We start from the raw sequence: 19,454 nt of genomic DNA on the forward strand, positions 1-19,454 counted from the left end.
AGTGTGTGTGTGTCTCCGTTTTCTTCTTCACTTATTTTTATTTTTTCCTTTCCTGTCATTTTAGGTTTTTTACAACTTCTGCGATGTCGATCGCAGCTGCAGAGATCAACTTTATTTTCTGGATGTCCGCATCTCACAGCCGGCTGCGAGTCGGATCTGCACACACACTACAGTAAATGAATTAACGTGTATCTGAGGGTGGAAACACTCCTCTTCTCCTTCAACACATACAACAGGTCAGCTAAATTAGACAAAGCGTGCGGGTCATGTGGAGGAGGTGTGTGCTGTATTGTGAAACGCTGCCTTCATTATTAGAACCTTTTTACAGCTGTCGAATCACTTTTATCCTCAAAGATGTCAGCAGCTGATCCGGAAGATGAACAATTAAATCGGAATCTCGTTAACTAATAATAACGTGTTAACGTTCAGCACTTTACCCCTCGGTGTCTACAAAGAGGTACTCAGCCAATCACATCTCAGTGTTCACTCCACAACAGCTGTTTGGACACGTAACAGCATCCGACCAATAACAGACTGATAGTGGTACCTGAACCTGCACCATTGTGCAGGAACAAGGTGACAGCAAGGTGAGACACAGTTACTGAACACGCGCACACACACACACACACACACACACACACACACACACACACACACACACACACACACACACACAGCACTTCTGAAATATGACTTCCTGTTTCTGGGGATTATTTTAACTGAACCCAGTGATGGGGCTGGTGAAGTGTGATGTGCTGCACTCTGGTTCGGCACCCACACCCAGATCTGGCAAAACGTCACTGGTAAGCTTCTTTAGCCTTTACGTGTTCGCCTAACCCAGTTTAATGTGCAAGAGTTTCTCAAGGCTGACAAACAGAAAATAAAGAAATTCAAATAAAGAACGAAATGAAAAACTGTGCGTTTTATTTCTGCACGTTAGAATCGTGTCTGTCTAACATATGAGCTGAAGTACAGCTTCTGTAGCTGAGCGACACTTAACACACCAATCAAACTAATGCCACCCAACCACACACACATCATTCACGTAGATTTCAGGTGAATCACCACCTGAATCCGTGAATGACACAAAGGAAATGATGTAGAGGTTTCCACCAAAGACAGAAACGTCAACATTCAGTCACATGCTCTATTTAACCTCACTGAGCTGTCTGAGTCTCTTGTGACTGCAGAGATCATAAAATCCAGCTGGGCTATAAGCAAACAAAGGACTGATAACTCTGTGCCAAACGCCATGATTAACTGGCACCACTTTAAAACGATGCACCTGAATTACCGATGCCCATCTGGTTAAAAGGCCTTTGCCTTGGCTTCATCACTTCCTCTGCTGACGTTGCAGGAAAGGACTCCATGTTAAATATGTTTCTGTGATCATTTATCATCGTTTTCTGTCCAAGCAGAAAATAAGTATCGTCTTAAACAGGGCTGTAGACTAATCTTTGCCATGGTTGTACTGGTGCGCCTAACTTAAGCACACCAGCACAAAAGTTAGGCGCACCCAAATTGTTCAACCGTATCGCTTAACACCGCAGTTTTACATGTGCACTTTTTTGGGGGAAATTGATGTCCATACAGACAATATTGATTTGTAAATGATTAACTAACAATTTTGTGCTTGTGCTTAAAATGCGTTGGCACTCTTTGGCAATATTGTAGACAATATTAAACTTAATCATCACATCGGCCTCCTCTGACGACCTGTTTGCTGCTGCCTGCCGCTGTGGGGAGAGGGGACACTTGGGCAGTGCATTTATCACGACATATAATGTGTTTTCTGGATACATTGTGCTTTTTCAGCATTCAGTGATTGATGGCTCCGTGTCAGAGCACTGGCTATGAATTTCAAATGGATCAGGCCTTAACTTTAAAAAAAAAAAAAAAAAAAAAAAGAGGTTATCAATCGTTCTTATCTTTTCTCATTACCCACAGCTACATCCACTTCTGTCGGGCCTAGGCTATTCACTAGGGCTGGGTATCATCACTGATTTCTATAATCCATTTGATTCCGATTCACAAGGTCCCGATTCGATTCAATTTTGCCTCAGACAGTCAGAAATATTATAACTCTGATCATTTATCAGTACTGACACTTATGAGACTTTTTAGAAATGTGAGCATCACAGCAGATGCCTTTGTGTCAAAGTAACAGAATAAAACACAGAAAACATGAAGGAGATTTTGCTGGCCTGGCTTTTCATAGCAGATAACCTTAAAAATATTCTGCATTTTTGCATATTTTTAAAAATTTTGAATTTCTTCAGTATTGAACAGCAGAAATTAGGCTTTCTTGTCCGAGGTCATTTAAGTAAAAAGAAAAAAAAGAAAGACAGCGGCCGACAGCGCTGTAAACAACAGTGGACTGGTGGGTAATAAGTGAATGAATAATGCTGAAAACAGAGATTTGAGAAGGGAAACTGTTCTTGAAGTACAGAGAGAGAGAGCTGTGCATGAAGTGTGATTTTATCGTGGTGGAAGCAAAATAGCAAAAGTAAGAGGGAATTCATGACGATGTTTATCAAATGTGAAGCGTAGTATGCTGCTTCTTTTGCTACTGGCTTGGTGAATTTTGGTTGGAGACAGACGAAACCTGCAGCTCAGAATCTAGCGCAAAAAAGACGTAAAGACAGCGCGGACCCGACACATCAGAATCAGTGAGCTGTCGGCTTTCAGCCCCGACGGTGTGTCCGTGTACGGGCCGTCGGGTGAGAAAGCCGAGAAAGAGAAAGCTGATCTGATGCGTCGGGTCCGCACTCTGTGTTTACGTCTTTGTGTGGAATCAGTTTACCTGACCTTATTTGCTGTTTGGTGGTTGTTGAAATAGTTTTGTGAGCTTTAACCTGAGATTCTGGCGTTTCTGGCAAAATACATTTATATTTAAAAGTCGATTCAGGATTTAATGAATCGATATCGCTTTATTCAAGCTACTCACCTGCACTTTCAACTGGACCACGGTTAATCAGAGAGGTCCCGCCCCTGGCTATCTCTGATTGGTTTAGACCATGATAGGGGCATAATGTGTGTCTTGACCACACAAAGAGTTTTGGTTGTTTTTTTTTTTACTCAAAGTTTTTTTAGTCGCACTATTGAACATTTTGGTCGCACTCTAGAGCCCTGGTCTTAAATCTGTGCTGAGGATGTTCAAACTGTTCACTGTTTTTACACATCACAGACCTCTCCTGTCCCTGTCCATGATCAGCCAGCTGTCAATACAGATAAAAAACCCAATAATACAAACTGCTGAGGCTCAGCTCCACCTGAACAGGTCAAAGGTCTGGCATTAAAAGCAGGAAACGCCATTAGCTGATTTATTCCAGCGCCCTCTGGGACAGACAGACAGACAGGCGGCTGCTGCAGCTTCTCCTGGCTTTGATGCGTCACGCACGAGCAGGAGTGTGTTTGTGCTGATAATGGGCCAGTAACGGGATGTGTGCTGGAAACAGAGATACCTGCGTGAGGCTGAACTCAGGTGGAAAAGCTGCTGGAAACGAAGATGCACAAAGCCCGACTCCCTGCCAAGCTCCCGCGTTGTTCCTGAATCCACCTGACTGTTGACATGACAACATCCACAAAGAAAATGCTCTGCAGGCGCAGTGAGCTGCAGGAAGGACGCCACATTCATTAAAGTGCCTCCAGCAGTGGAATGAATGAAGGCTTTTAATGATCCTTCTCTCTGAGGTCTGCCTGACAGCATTACTATTCATTTTTCTCACCCTTAAGCCAAGCGCTTCAAGCTTTTCAGGATTCACAGACTTTAAATCTAAGTGGACGTTTTACAGTTTGGAGCTCCTATAAACAAAACTAAAAATGAATAATGCAGCTTCACGGATGGATAGCAACACACTGTTCTGACCAATTATCAAAGTCCAAACCTTAAACAGGAAGCCAAACCCTCTAGTGTCTAGCAGAGGCAGCAGTGAGTCAGTCCAAATCCCATGTTAAAACTTTAACATATCTAACCAGCTGTGTAGCTCTGCAGTTCTTAACGGTTTCATTCAATTCAATTTTATTTATATAGCACTTAATATCATGTGAGGTAAAGAACCTACAATCATACAGAGGAACCCCAACAATCAGACGCCCCTAAGCACTTGGCGACAGTGGGGAGGAAGAAACCTCTGGCAGAACCGGGCTCAGGGATGGATGGCCATCTCAGAGACAGGCTGGTATTTCCAGCTCCAACTACCAACCAGGCCCGACCCTGCTCAGCTTCTGAGACAAGATCAAGCGTGCACAGCCACACCAGCCTGAGCTAAAGTATCTGCTACCATTAACCGATTTTTTACACACAGAAAAAAGCAGTCTGATCAGGTTTGTGGTCTGTTCAGTCTAAATCAGAGTCCAGACCTGAGTTTGGCTTTTCTGAGAACAGCACAGCTTTAACGATGCACTCACAGTCTGCTTTTATTACATATAGTGAGCTTTATGCTGCCAGCTGTTCAAAAGCAGCCATGGGAGCCATTGGCAACCATCAATTTGGCCGTCTTCTTTGAAACTTGCTGGCATTTGATGGCCTCTGGTTGGTGCTCTGCTGCTGGCCTCTGCCTGTGTGGACAGCTCTTTAACACTTTCCCTCAAACACCCTAACGACCTGTAAGAGTAAACGGGTCACATTTACATCAGATGTAGCTTTGAATCCTGTATATGACTTCCTCTATTGTCTGTTCGTGCTCATTAGAGACGGCTATCGAGTGGCTCTTTCCTAACAGCCATAGCCCGTCTGAATAAAACCATTAGGGACAATAATGCTGTGTCTTAAAACCAGCGGCCCTTTTAATGGCTTATAAAGCAGCACTGTCACCTCTAATGTCTGAGATGGGACGCTGAAAGCAGTTTAAGAAAGACACTAAAGCTGCAGAGAGCATCCTCCTTCAAGCTGTGTGCATCAGTGCTGCAGTAGCTCCTGGAGGTCACTGCAATGCAACAGCTCAGCCTGCTGCACACACACCGTCCCATTTTCATCACTTCAGGGGACATCACATCGACTTGCGTTCATTTCCTGCAGAATTACTCAACCTTTAAACCAGCTCATCCCCACAAAACGTAATGATTTAAAGTACAGCGACCAGTTTGTCTCTAAAAGGAAGTCCAGTCCCTACAGCATGAGCAATACAAGGGTGCATTAATCTGCCTGGACCAGTCCAGTTAGCAACAACACATCTCTGCTCAAAGACGATGATTTAAGGACAACACACAATCGAGGACGCATCCACACTGACACACAATTAAATATCACACACAGATCAGTGTGTGTGTCCGAGATGAGGCTGTGCACCGCTGCACGGCTCACATCGTCTTCTAACCTAAGCAGCACGGAGTGACTCAGTACCTCACATTCCAGCTAGCAGGACCCTGAAAAACAGGTAAAGCTAAATGGGACGCAGCCAACATTAACCTCATAAATTACAGCGACGCTGACAGCCCGGTTGCTCTGCTGAGAAAAAGGTCGATGGAGCACACGCTGTGAATGCGATTGGCTGCTCTGGAGCGCCTCTGTAAGCGAGACTGATGGTGGATTAAAGTCGGGTTGGTTTCTATTTTCCGTTAGTCTGTGTTATTGATTAACATCTCCTTTAACACCTGAGGTAGCTCCTTTCAGTAAATGAAGACATGCAGTTCAAAGACGATACCCCACAAAGCTTAGACTGCTTTCCCAGAGTTCTGAAAGCTCTCATTTCTATATTTTAGTTTATTTTTTTCTGTCACACATAATATTATAATATTTTACAGCCCACTGGCTCATATGGTGTAAAAGCAGACTCAGACCACTTTGGGGATGTGGCCGAGGGCCGGGAACAAAACACGAACCCCCGGCCGAGACCAGTTTCTCAGCCGAATGAGCCTCCTAAGATCCAGACGTGTGCATGTTATGTTAATCTGATGATTACATGTGGTACTGTGGTAGCCCTGAGATGGACTGGCACAAACCCAACCAGGTACTTTTGAGTCCCTAAACAAAACCAGCAAGACGAAGTCAAAGGGGGAAACAGAAGAGAAAACAACCATATACAGGACACAAACTGCAGTCTACGCCGACGCTACACTCCAGCCTCCTAACGTGGACGGACTGGTCGGTTATCTCAGCGGCTGGTGTTTCCACAGTTGGTGCATCAAGGTACTGATGCCAGCATGTGTGTAAAGCAGATCTGACAAAACGTCATTAAATTATATTCTTGCTGTCTTGACCGAGAACTGGATAAGCTATAAGTAGGAAGGTGGGTGGCTGGATGGATGGAACTATACTTTTCTAAGAGTCTTGTAGGAACACTACAGTGTTTTTATATTTGAATTAATTTCAGTTAAATTTCTACAGCGCCATTTGACATCAACAGTCGCCCCAACATGCTGTAAAATAAAAACAAAATAATATTAGAGGGAGTGCCCCATGAACAGCACCTGGTGATGGTGGGAAGGAAGAACTCCCTTTAACAAAACATGACTTCCACTAAAACCAGGATCGGGGAGCGGCAGCTATCTGGCACAACTGGTTGGGATGGTAGCGGATATATATATAATTTTTACTGGTGGTTTTGATAACAGCTAATAAAAAATAGAATAGATGCAATGAGATGGATAAAATGTAGGACACGTGATGAGATTAGATGAAACATGCAAAGCCAAAGTCATTCACAGCGCAAAATCTTATAAGGGCCTCTTTTAGCCCTCTGAGGTCTGAAGCAGGGACGATACTTTCTGCTTCCATGCGCCCGGAAGCAGAAAGTGACGTAGACTTCGTTATTGCACAGTTAGCGCTAAGATCTGGACGTTCATGTGCCTGTTGTTTGTCTCCAGCTGCTCGCTTCTACAGCAGCGTATAACTGAGGCTTAAGGAATCATCGAGGGATGACCTGATCTCCAAGCTCTGTGCTGATATTCACTCTTACACAAAACTAAAGTCCTTTCTGTTTTTCTTCACAAAATCAAGGCCAGGGTTGACACCAGTGATGACTTACACCTATCAGGGTCAAACAAATATTAGGTCCACTGTAAACACTGCCAGGTAAAGCTACTGTGGCATAAACGTCTAAAATGCCCAATGTCTTAGTTTGATTGGAAACAGCTGCCAAGCTAAGGAACATCTGGACGAAATACACTATATTGCCAAAAGTATTCACTCGCCCATCCAAATCCCTCATTCCAGGTGCTCCATCAGTTTCATGTCCACAGGTGTATAAAATGAGCATCTGAGCATGCAGACTGCTTCTACACACATTTGTAAAGAATAGCTCGCTCTCAGGAGCTCAGTGAGCTCCAGTGTGGTGCCGTGATAGGACACTAGGAATGTCCTCGCAACCAAATACTCCACAGTCAGCTGTTAATGGGATTATAACCAAGCGGAAGTGACTGGGAACGACACCATCTCAGCCACGAAGTGGTCGGCAACGTAAATCAGAGAGCGGGCTCAGTGGAAGCTGAGGATCATGGTGCACAGAGTTCACAGACTTTCTGCAGAGTCAACCGTTAAAGACATCCAAACTTCACGTGACTTCAGATTAACTTAAGAACAATGCGTGGAATGGGTTTCCATGACAACCAAATGCATCCAAGCCTTACATCACCAAACAAACAGCAAAGCATTGGACGCAGTAAAGCAAAGCACATGCCACTGGACTCTAGAGCCGTGGAGACATGTTCTCCGGAGTGACCAATCACACGTCTCCGATGGTAAAATGGTAAATGGCCTGTATTTATATAGCGCTTTACTAGTCCCTAAGGACCCCAAAGCGCTTTACATATCCAGTCATCCACCCATTCACACACAGGTGATGGCAAGCTACATTGTAGCCACAGCCACCCTGGGGCGCACTGACAGAGGCGAGGCTGCCGGACACTGGTGCCACCGGGCCCTCTCACCACCACCAGTAGGCAACGGGTGAAGTGTCTTGCCCAAGGACACAACGACCGAGACTGTCCAAGCCGGGACTCGAACCGGCAACCTTCCGATTACAAGGCAAACTCCCAACTCTTGAGCCACGATCGGCCACGATGGACGAGTCTGGGTTTTTGGTTGCCAGGACAACGGTACTTGTCTGACTGCACTGTGCCAAGCGTAAAGTTTGGTGAAGGGGGACTATGGTGTGGGGTGTTTTCCAGGAGTTGGGCTCCACCCATTAGTTCCAGTGAAAGGAACGCTTCATGCTTCAGCATACTTTGGACACTTTCGTGTTCCCAACTTTTTGGGAACAATTTGGGGATGCCCCCTTCCTGGTGTGAAGAACTTGACTGACCTGCAGCAAAAATCCCCATAAACATTCTTAAATCTGCATGAAGGCTTGTCTGAAGAGCTGAAACTGTTACAGCTGCAAAGGGCCGACATCCTATTAAACTGTGTGGATTAAGAATGGGAGGTCAGTCAGTTTTGCACACTCTGAAGGCAGACAAGTGAACACTTTTGGCAGGATGGTGTACGCTGCCCTCTGCCTCCAGACCGAGATCCATGCAGCAGAAACAGAATGCTTGCCGGGACAATCATGTGACCTGACATATGTGATGGATGCATTTATTATCATCGGTCATGGTGCAGCTCAGAGCCCCAATCTGTGGTCCTGATACTGATGCAGCACCACATGGGGAACCTGAGAGCGAGCCCATGCCCGTCACACATACACAGCAAAATACATCATAGGTAAAAGTGCTGCTGTCTCTCTCCCCTCTCTCTCCCTCTCTCTCTCACACACACACCAAAATAATGCAGCACACACATGATTTGTCTTTCCCCACCTGATTGTGTGCAGACACATGCACACAGGTTAAAGGTGACCCCTACTCGATATGTTGACGGGGATCAGGTAGGAAAGCAAACACACACACACACACACACACACACACACACACGTAATGAGCCGTCTCATAACTCAGCTCTGACAGACGCTTGATAATCCACTAGAACACACACACACACACACACACACACACACACACATACACACACATACACACACACACACACACACAGAGTGAGAGCGCATACTAACCTGGAGGCAACATAGTCCATACTTCAGTCTTCACACGCAGAGATAAATCCACATGTACGGCAGAGAGTGTGTGTGTGTGTGTGTGTGTGTGTGCGCGCTGTCTCAGTTTCAGCTCTGCTGTGGCGCTCTGATCTCCAGAAAATGTGATGTGTGCGTGTGAGAGAGAGAGCTGGCTGCTGTGATGCTGAGGCTGAGAGCGACGTACAGCTCTGTTATACACTCAACCTCAATTACTCCCTTTCCTCATCCCCGGCTCTCCCTCTCCCTTCACCCTCCTCCTGCTGCTGCTCTACCTTTCCTTACCCCTCTCCCTCCCCCTCTCCTGTGCATTTTTCTCTCTGTCCCAATCCTTTTCTCCTCTTCGTTCTCCATTAGCACTCCTCCTGGTAAAGATGTTCATTGGTGCCTCGCACACATTTACGGTCACAGCCCTTCATTTACACTTGCTTCAGAAAGTAATCAGCCCAGTTCTATTTTTCATTTTTAATGATCGTTTCTACACAAACTGATCCCTGAGTAACTGGGATGGAAAACTGAACATTTTTTTTAGAATGTTTTCATATTTCTTGAAACGCTGGCGTGGAGAAAGCAGCAGTCAGTTATAACCAGTCAGAACTATGAAGGACGGGCATCGGACCTTTTAATTGATGGTGTGAAGTGGACAGAGGCTGGACAGTGAAGTCAGCAGCTCATAGGCTGACACGCTGGTGGACCCTACAGCAAGAACCTGCCGCTGTCTCTCTTTGCTGCGATGAGAAGAGTTCAGCTGGTGCCTCAGATCAGTCCAGCTACTGCACCATGAAGATGTGGTTGATGAAGAGTGCCAGAGATGGTCCTTCCAGCAGGTTCTCACAGATTCACCAGCTCTGTTCTGATTGGGATCAACAGCCAAAGACTCATCACTGTTTTATAGCTGATGGATGGATATTCAGTAATTCATTCGTAGTCTTGTCCTGTGTCCATGCTCTTTCTTCTCAGGTAGGAACCCCACCCTTCCCTGTACCAGGTTCGTCTGTGAGGTCTACACAGCCCTTAAAGACTATGGTTTGGACATTCTTGGTCTTTCTTAAGAACCTTCAGCATCTTTAATCATCTCTGGAGCTGTTCAATGACACATGACTCAACAATGCCTGGAGAATTTTTAACCTCCATAATAACCTAAAGAAGTAGCTACCTCATCATCCTGCTTTATTACCAAAAGCATTAAACATGGTCAATGGTGCCCAGAATGACCTATTTTGAACCTACTGGAACCACATCATGAATCACAAAGGGCTCTAGTGGGATTTCTGGACTCCCCTTTAGTTAACTCTCAATTCTGGACAAGTAAATTCTTTTTAAAGTTGACTTTGAACTTTCTAACAGCTCCCTTCAAACCACAATCTAAACCTTCATAAAGGCTCAAAGGACCACCTTAAATGTTCCCAGCCCAGCTCCAGGACTCCTGGAATTCCTGCAAGGCCTTAAAACCATGCCTGAGAAACTACAGCTTTGAAGATATGCATAATTAACACAAGCAGGCTCTAAATGATGCACTTGATACCAACAAGATGATAAATGATGTTTATGAATGTCGAGGCAATCAAAGAGGCTGGGGGTGGAGGCTATATAAGGACAGGAAGCTGGGACACACACACACACACACACACACACACACACACACACACACACACACACACACACACACACTCAGAGCAGTGTGTTGTTACAGTCTGCAGGGAGTAGATGTATGCAGCCAACTCTTCTATTATGGTAGCTCATTGATCCAACACACACCCACAAACAGACACACACACACCCACACACACAGAGTTCAGGCAGCCCCTTTATCACCATTCATGCTAGCACCTCCCCTCCAAGTTGACATGACTCACAAATAAAATGCAACCACGTCATCAAACTGTCTGAGGCAAGGAAGCTGCCCAAATTAAGACCCCCCCGGGCTTTTTTAACTCCGGACTCTCTCCGAGTCGCTATGCATGCTTCACAGTTCTTTCTCTCATACTGGGTATCATGCTGCTTTAGCTACTCCCCTTTAAGACTTTCATAAACTGATGGTCTGAACAAATGAGGTTGGAGTTTTTGGACACTACACACCACTGCAGAAAGCCTCAACAGTAAACTGCAGATAAGATCTTATTGTCACATCCCTCATCCCCCATACTTTCACAGCAGTTTTAGATCAGAGTGTGCGATGCTTGTTTCGGCTCAGTTTCTATTTATACTCTGTTGGTCCTGTTACTGTCTGCTGCTGCAATGACCCACTTTCCCCACAGACTCAATCAACTTTCAACTGATTTAATTACCTTTGGAGTGGTTGTGAATACAGATTGACATCCACAGAACAGCTTATACCAAATGCTGCTGACAGACCCTCAGTACTCACACCACACATGAAGGATAGCCTCTCCATGCTTCGTCTGCTGATGAAGTGATGATGTGCAAAATTTGTCCTGTGAGTTCATCCTCTGAGGAACAGATAAAATCAGGGCATGTCAGACAGATTTCTGCGAACGTTTCAGCGATGGCTGCAGCTCTGACATGCTGATTTTCACAGAGGCTGGTGGTTTTAGAACAAAGGTCACCCTGGCCACTGTAATGTTTAGGACCAGGCCTGCTGTTCAGTATGATGTTACCAACTTCATTGCCCAAAAATTTTAAAAAACTGGTGCAATCAGCTCAAACAACACGATGAGTGCGGCTGTTCTCACAGCTGTTACCGTAAAGTTTGATGTCAGCATTCACTGAAAGCTGTGGTTAGGTCATACAAACATATTAGCAGAACCAAGATGGAGGATCAGGATTAAACTGTTTGTGTTAAGGGGCCCTGATGGGCAGAGTCAAACACTCTCTGGAGGAGGACTAAACTTCAGCTGAGAGAACATCTGAAGTGATCCGTCCACAGTTGGAGGTCAGTCATTGCTCTGCTGCAGGTATGGATTACTTTCATTTTTATTTATACAGCGCCAAATCACAACAACAGTCACCTCTAGACACTTTATATTGTAAGGTAGACCCTAAAATAATACATTCAGAGAAAACCCAACAATCATATGACCCCCTATGAGCAAGCACTTTGGCGACAGTGGGAAGGAAAAACTCCCTTTTAACAGGAAGAAACCTCTGGCAGAACCAGGCTCAGATTCTGGTTCATTCTGAGATATGAAGTGAAATCTCACCCCGTATCAGCAAGAATAGAATAAAACAAAATAACTATATTATCCACATGAATGTAAAATTGTCTTTGGTTCACAAAGTCATAAACAAATCAATCAAATCACTTCATATCAACCCAAAAAAAATCCTACATACACATATACAAAACTTCAATACAACAACAAGAGAAACACATCCCAGCATCTTAAACCATAAAACTAAACTTGTCATCAAGTAAACTTGTTCCCAAATACTTAAAGCCATCAACAACTTCCACAGACTGACCAGGAAGTGAAAGACCTGTTATGAGGCCTGTGTAATTCAAGACAAGCTTGTTGGTTTAATCAAAAACTGATGAGATTTACACTGTTCTTCCTGTTCCTCTGAAAGAGACCAACAATAGCCATCAGCATATTTTAACATTCTCGCATCCCTATCCTGTAGCTACAATATGCTAAATGCAAAAACAGTAGCATATTGTTGTTAGTAATAACAACATGGGGGCATAAGCTTAGAGTCTATTGTGAGGACTGATCTCCTTACATCCCCGTGATGTTAACCAGCACATTTTGTGGTGAAGCCTTGGTGAAACATTACAGTCTAGAGAGTTTTTGTCACTGACTGAGAAACGGAGGACGACATGTCTGTCTGACTTTAACAGGACGGCGATTTATAAAACAAACATGTTTCATTTAAAAGGACGAGAAACTGTTTACTCTGGTTATAGAGCAGGATAGCCAATGGCCACTTTCTGACAGACCTCCCTACGGCCACGCAAAACACAGTCGCCCTCTGTTGGAGATGAGAAAGAATGGCTTGGGGCACTTCAGCACAAGCTACGTCCATCTCTTCTATTGTCCATCAGGTGCTCTCAGACTGGGGGTGGATCCATGTAGAATCACAGAACAGGTGGGGATAATCTTACTAATCCACGTTATTTCAATAAGATTATAGAATGGCTCTTTTTTTCATACCTGTAATCACCACTTCCTCCCAGACTGTAAGTATCTGAGTTAAAACCGGACCCAGCCTGCGGAAAAGCGCTGCATTAAGCACAAATTTGGGGAACAACATGTCATCGTTTTGCTGTGTAACCTGTAAGAACCACAGCAGAGAGCTTTGAAACTGATGACGACGGTCAGCTGGATAGGGACGAATCTGCAGGAGGAGACGCAACGCCAGACACATCATGGACACGGCCGCTGAGCATCCCTCCCGTTATTACTCCTGGGTGGAGGAAAACTGGATTTTCAGGAGGAGTTTTTAACCGATCAAACTGCCACAGCGCTGATCAGACCACAGATCAATGATTTAAATCTGACCTGTTAATTCTCTGTTAAATCACCTCGATCACCAGGTGTGTGACTTTTAATCCTGCATTTACCCCCTTCATCCCCGTTTAACCTTTAAATCCTCCTCACAGAGCTGTCAATCATCCATCAGAGAGCTCCTCTTCACAACATACTGCAGTTTCTTTACAAGATTAAACGGCACACACACCTGACTGTGTTCTACCTGCAGAATAATGTGCTATGATGCAGCACAGGCGGAAGCTGCAGATATCTCCTGTTTTCTTTATTCAGCCTCTCATGCACAAGCTAAAAGCTGAGGACACAGGTTACAACATTCACACAAAACTGATTTCAGCCAAGCATAACATTACTAAAATGTTTGATGCCATTTTTTTAGATAATAAAATTATGCGTTTAAATGCTTTTCATTAATTAGGTTGCTAAATGCATTCTCTTGAATTGAATTAACATGTTCACAGCCCGATACACAAACTGTGTGTTTTACTAGGGGCGTGGCCTCTAACTGACAGGTGGATGGTGATACAGGTGGATGCTAGCTTCACCTTTACTAGACCTCTGCACCATGTTTGTGCTGTTGGAGCCTTTTGGAGCATTTTAATGGTGTTATCTAACCAATGACAAAGCTGCTGGGAGGTTACTGTACTAACACACCTTCAAAGAAGGCGACGTTTGGGTGCACAATAAGATTTAAGGATTTTGATTGGATGTTAACGAGCGCTGATTAGCAGGTATCTGTGTCTGTGAATGCAACTTCAACACATAAAAATGGGATCTTACAAACCAATGAATCAACAACGTCATTTATACAGTGTTTAGCTAATTTTGTACACAAGTCTGTGTGCACACACGAACTGTTCACGATTAACCAAATGTCAAGTCTGTTCTCCATCCCGACCAGTCACCAAGATTTAAAGGCTTATATAGACAACTGTGCTTTTCCTGTTGATGGAGTAAGCTTTCATTTAAAGCAGGCCCGTAAGTAAGATGCAAACAGGAGCTGGTTTTGGTAACAGTGGTGATTTATTTTCGTCTGCATCGACACAATCAGTCTACCATCAGATATCGCAGCAGACACATGATTCATGGAGTTTTTTAGCTCCACGATGACGTGCTTTGACCCTGACGCTGTACAGTAAAACCAATCTACTCAGAGGCTGCAGAGATGAAGGCTATTTGCTCGGCTGCTCGTTCTGCTGCGAGACAAACAACCTGAAACAGCATGTGGAATTGATCTGAATCATTCATTACTGTTGCAGCAGCCAATATAATGTTTCACCAAGAATATAAATAAGACAACAAGCCGAGAGAGAAGAGCAGGCAGCGGCGTGGCCCGAGAGAAAAGCACCACCAATTCATCATTCCTTCCATCCCTGCTCATGTAAGCTTTATTGTATTTGTGTCTGACTCTTATGAGACTGCAGTGAAAAAGCTCAGATTCACCAGAAACCCAGTGCTCTGCCCAAACTTTGCCCTCGCACTCGAGTGTTTCAGACATTTCTGTTTGCCACAACTAATATACAAATCAGACAGCTGGCACAAAGCTTGACAACAGGCCGTAAAATTTGCACTTGGCACAAACCTCTGGACAGACGTTGTCTCCCAAGCCAAACATGAAACATTTGGCAGTTTCATTCTGTCAGATTATCACCATCAAACTGAAAACACATGTCATTGGAGGCTGATGCTGTTTCCCCATTAACAGGACCGGTCTGTCCATCCTGAAAAACAAAGTGGTACCAGGCATTGGCTATCCCAGGTCCAAGCTAAAGTAAGCCTCAGCTGTCCTACACAGGCAAGGGTAAAATCTGGAGACACCTAGCCTGACTAGTCCCAAAGATAAGGCTCAGGCCTAGGAGAACAGGTTAAAGGTCAGAAAGACTGAACCAAACCGTCCTAGATTCCAGGATAGAGACCAATGGGATACAGCTGCACCAAGAATTTATACCAGTGACCAAGAGAAGTGCGCCTAAAGAGGAAAGGGGTGAGTGTTTATTACCCTAAGACTGAGCTTTAGTGACCACAGAGGCCTGGATAAAGACCATGAGCTTCTTTCAAGTTCACGCTAAAAGAAAGTTACTCGACCCAGGATGAAAGTCAGACATGGAGAACTGGACCAGCATCCAGGCTAAAGATCAGCAAAGACCGAACTTCCGGTCCCAGAGTCCCAGACCAAGATCCAGGACTCATGCCAGACCATCCAACATTTTTGACTTCAGATAAGAGGAACTGAGTTATTTTGTTTAACAGTCAGCAGACTGAGCTCTTCCTCAGCTTTACCAGTTAAGGAAGGTTAAGGAACATAACGTTCTCCAGGTTCAAACCAGTTCATCATTCCACAGACAAGAAACGCACGAGTCTGAGGACACGCTAAAAGTATGAGCTTTGCTTTGGTTCACGCCAAAGACCCTGAAGATGAAGCTGATGGAAACTTTGGTTTGTGTTTGTTTTTAAAGGTAATTTTATTGAGTCTATTCAGTCCAATTACAGAAACTTTATTAATATATAAAACTTAACCTGCATTTAACCTCTGACACAAACAACATCAATTCATTTATACATCATTTTTCTTTAAACAAGACGTTCTGTGTCATTCATTGAAAGATTTTACTTGCAGAATTTTAGTGTCCAGTTTAGTGTTTCAAGATAAAGATATACTCAGACTTCCAAAATGAAGACAGGCTTTAAAAGGACAGTTGAAGTCTAGAGGAAACAGCTTTGACCAAAAAAGCTAATCCACCCTAATCCCAGATGAGATGCCAGCTCAGAAAACCCAAATGCCATTAAAACCAGAGGTCAGAATGAAAACGCCGACAGCCCCGTCCGCCCGCCTGCTTCAGACGTAGCAAACCAAACGTACCCAAACCAAAGCGAGGCAAAGACAGCAGAAACCCAGAGAGAGAAAGACCGAGAGGAACTGAGAGCAACAAAAATCACAACAAAAGCATCCAGCGTGTGCTGAAATACGTCACGAACGGGACTGAGGGCCTGCCGGTTCATACATGGCCTGCAAAAACAGAAACACAAACACACACACACACACACACAAACAGTGAGATACTGATGTACGTTTACTGAGACAAAAATGAAAACAGACTCAAAAACAGGCTTTCAAATAATTAGTGCCGCAGATCACAGGAAGTAAATTAACATGATCCAAAATGAGACCCAATGCGGTTCAGCAAGAAAAACTACACAATGTGAAATATTCTGTGAGTTAACGTGAGATAAAACAAGTCCAGATTAACTGAGATGTTCAGATATTTGCTGTAATCTCAGTTTTGTTGGAACACATGACACAGACATTCAGACACAGATCCTTGAAAGGAAATCGAGGAGATGATCTGAGATGAAATGAAGCCCGTCAGATATTCAGTGACAGCTGCAGAAACAGATTCTCTGGTAATCGTTCTTCAGACAGACGTGACCTGATTGAGATGAAGCTAAGAGCGTGATGAGTTCCTGCTTCAGCTTTTACCTGAACCTGTTCAGACGCGTGCACGCAGCTAAATCCTCTGCTTCATTGCACTGCTGCTGAAGTGCCTTTGAGCAAACAAGTGGCAGGCAGGATGTAAGCGATCAAACCTTTCTCTGGCTGTGACACTCTGACGATAGAGGGAAGTTACCAGGCCTGACCATGCCCCAGCAGTTCCTCTGAGACCCAAGTCCACACAGCATCACGCACAGAGTTCACCCCTTACCTCCCCCTCCCCCCAGCCATAGCTCTGTGGTCACATGCTGCCGCTGGCTGATTGGCTGATCTGAGACTGCAAAAGCTCAAAAAATATGACAAATTCGGTGAGAACACAGATGATTGGGCTTTGACCGGCCACCCAAGGTCAGGTAGTGTGAGCCCTCCAGCACAGGCTGCAGGTGTGCTTGTGTATACAGAGGGTTACCTGTGTGTGTTCAGTGTTATGAAGGCAGTACAACTGCAGACCTAACCTGCTACAGAGGACAGACATGAAATAACTGCCTGCTGACCAATCAGAAGTCTGAAAGATCCCAGTGAGCATTAATGAGAAATATAGCTCATGATAAACATCCATCTTTAGGAGTGGTTGTAGTTTCCACCCAGTCTTCCCATAATGCCGACAGGAACTACGTATTTCTCCAAAGCATAGAAAATAAAGACGACTTTTAACCACATCACTGTAACAGATTCTGCTGTGTGTTACTGACCTTTGGCCTCCTCCAAGTCAGAGTTTAGCTCCTTGTCTGAGTAGCTGGGAGGCCTGTAGGGTGGGGGCTGTCTCGGGGGGGGCAGCACTACCTCTGATTTCTGCAAACAAACACATTTATTCATAAAAACATGGACTCTGTTGACTTCCAGTCAGACTATAGACCATAAGTGTGCAGACGGTTGTGCACGAGCCTCGGGCTGTGTGAGATAGGAGCCTGGAACACACTGAAACCTGGTAAAACTAAATGGCAGCTGTGAGCAAGAAACAATCAGCACCACCACCAATATGACCTCCAACCTTTAGGCTCCGTGCTGCACGGCTCAGTTTAAACTCTGATCTAAGCCCTGCTTGGTCATCTGTAGTAACTGTAGAGGTCGCCTGCAGCGTGTAAAGTCAAACTACTACCACAGCAGACTTTGTGTTGTATAATTCAGTTTTTGTTTTTTCCAGTTTGTCTTTCTCGTGCAGTTTCTGCTGTCGTTTCCTGTATCAGACTTTTGGAGGCTACACTGCCATTAACAAAGAAACACCGGAAGCTCTGAGGACTCGCGTGACTGCATAGCACAATCCTGCGTCGATCACTCCATCATGACGTCTGTCTCAGAGCTCTGTCTTATTTCATTCTTTTTATATTTATTAATCAGGCTGCCAGCTTTATTATGGATTCTTTATACTGTCCATCTGTCTCAAAGGCGTTAGATAAAGACTGGAGTATGATGGTGAGTGTGGTTTAAGCATGGCTGAAGCTGAGACTTTGACGTCCTCTCACACTGATCCTCAGACCAGGACCGTGCCCTGTGTGGACGCAGCGCCCGGCTGCAGCTTGAGGACAAACACCATCAAACATCAGATCTTGTTTCACACTGAAAGAGCCGATCATTTTGTTTCGTTAGCCCACGTCAGTAAGATGTTTTTATTTTGTCCCATTCTAAGCTGTTTTATGGGATCATATTCAGCTGCTCTCACAGTGTTTTGTTGCATTTCTTACTTATTAAACTCGTCTCTGTTGTTTCTGTCATGTTGTAAATGATTATGTTACAGCTCATGTCGTCTTCAGCTGCTCTAAGATGGATTTTCCAAATCCTGGGAAAAATAAATTCAGTCTCATCTTATCTGAGTCTCCACAGGCAGCAGATCTAATCTGTTAAATGTGATTTCTGAGCTCCGGAATGACATGCCGCTGTTTGTGCAGAGGCTGTGTCGCCCTCTGCTGGTCTCTGTTGAGCTGTGCAGGCATCTCACAGACATACATTTCTGTGTGTCCTCGTTAATACAGAGTGTGGAGCTCTTACCGGAGACTCCATCCTCTTTGTTTGGGATCTGCTGATGGTTGAAGCTGTCAGAGACATGGGCTGAAACACACATACACACACAATTAAACACACAGAAACTCGAAGAATCAAACAGTTTGGACTGTTTGACGTGTATGAGACAGAAACCTCTGTCTATGCTCAGTTAGCAAAAGTTGATAGCTTAGAACTTCATACAGATTTGTGTGTGTGTGTGTGTGTGTGTGTGTGTGTGTGTGTGTGTACCCGTGGAGTCGCTGTCAGGCTCTGGACGATGAAGACAACGGGGCTCGGGGCAGATTTGATCGTGTTGACCGCCTCCTCGTGACTGGCAGCTCGCAAGTCAACACCTGACACCTTTATACACGCACGCACGCACGCACACACACGGAGTTGAAGGTCAGACATTATGAAAATGTTAATCATAAAACTGTTTTTACTTATAAAGTCTTTTCCTTCATAAAGGGGTCGCTCTGAAAGATTCAGTCTCAGGCTGTGTGTAAACTATGGATGTAGCGCACGTGT

The 19,454-nt window shown here is 44.6% G+C and overlaps 1 protein-coding gene across 9 annotated transcripts in view; it reads right to left on the reverse strand.

The window, feature by feature from the left end:
* Window positions 1–19,454, reverse strand: part of patj (PATJ crumbs cell polarity complex component) — a 92,093-nt gene that overhangs the window by 32,899 nt on the left and 39,740 nt on the right. For all 9 annotated transcript variants that reach the window (XM_085398106.1, XM_085398104.1, XM_085398110.1 and 6 more), the window contains 3 exons: window positions 19,176–19,286; window positions 18,933–18,992; window positions 17,639–17,738 (listed from right to left, as the gene is read on the reverse strand). In XM_085398106.1, the coding sequence (XP_085254232.1) occupies window positions 17,639–17,738; window positions 18,933–18,992; window positions 19,176–19,286 (271 nt within the window). The remainder of the gene's footprint in view (window positions 1–17,638; window positions 17,739–18,932; window positions 18,993–19,175; window positions 19,287–19,454) is intronic.

Source organism: Rhamphochromis longiceps, linkage group LG23 (genome assembly GCF_057381845.1).
Source record: "Rhamphochromis longiceps isolate RC_006_pf linkage group LG23, R_longiceps_female_GT1.1, whole genome shotgun sequence".
In the NCBI taxonomy this organism is placed as follows: Eukaryota; Metazoa; Chordata; class Actinopteri; order Cichliformes; family Cichlidae; genus Rhamphochromis; species Rhamphochromis longiceps.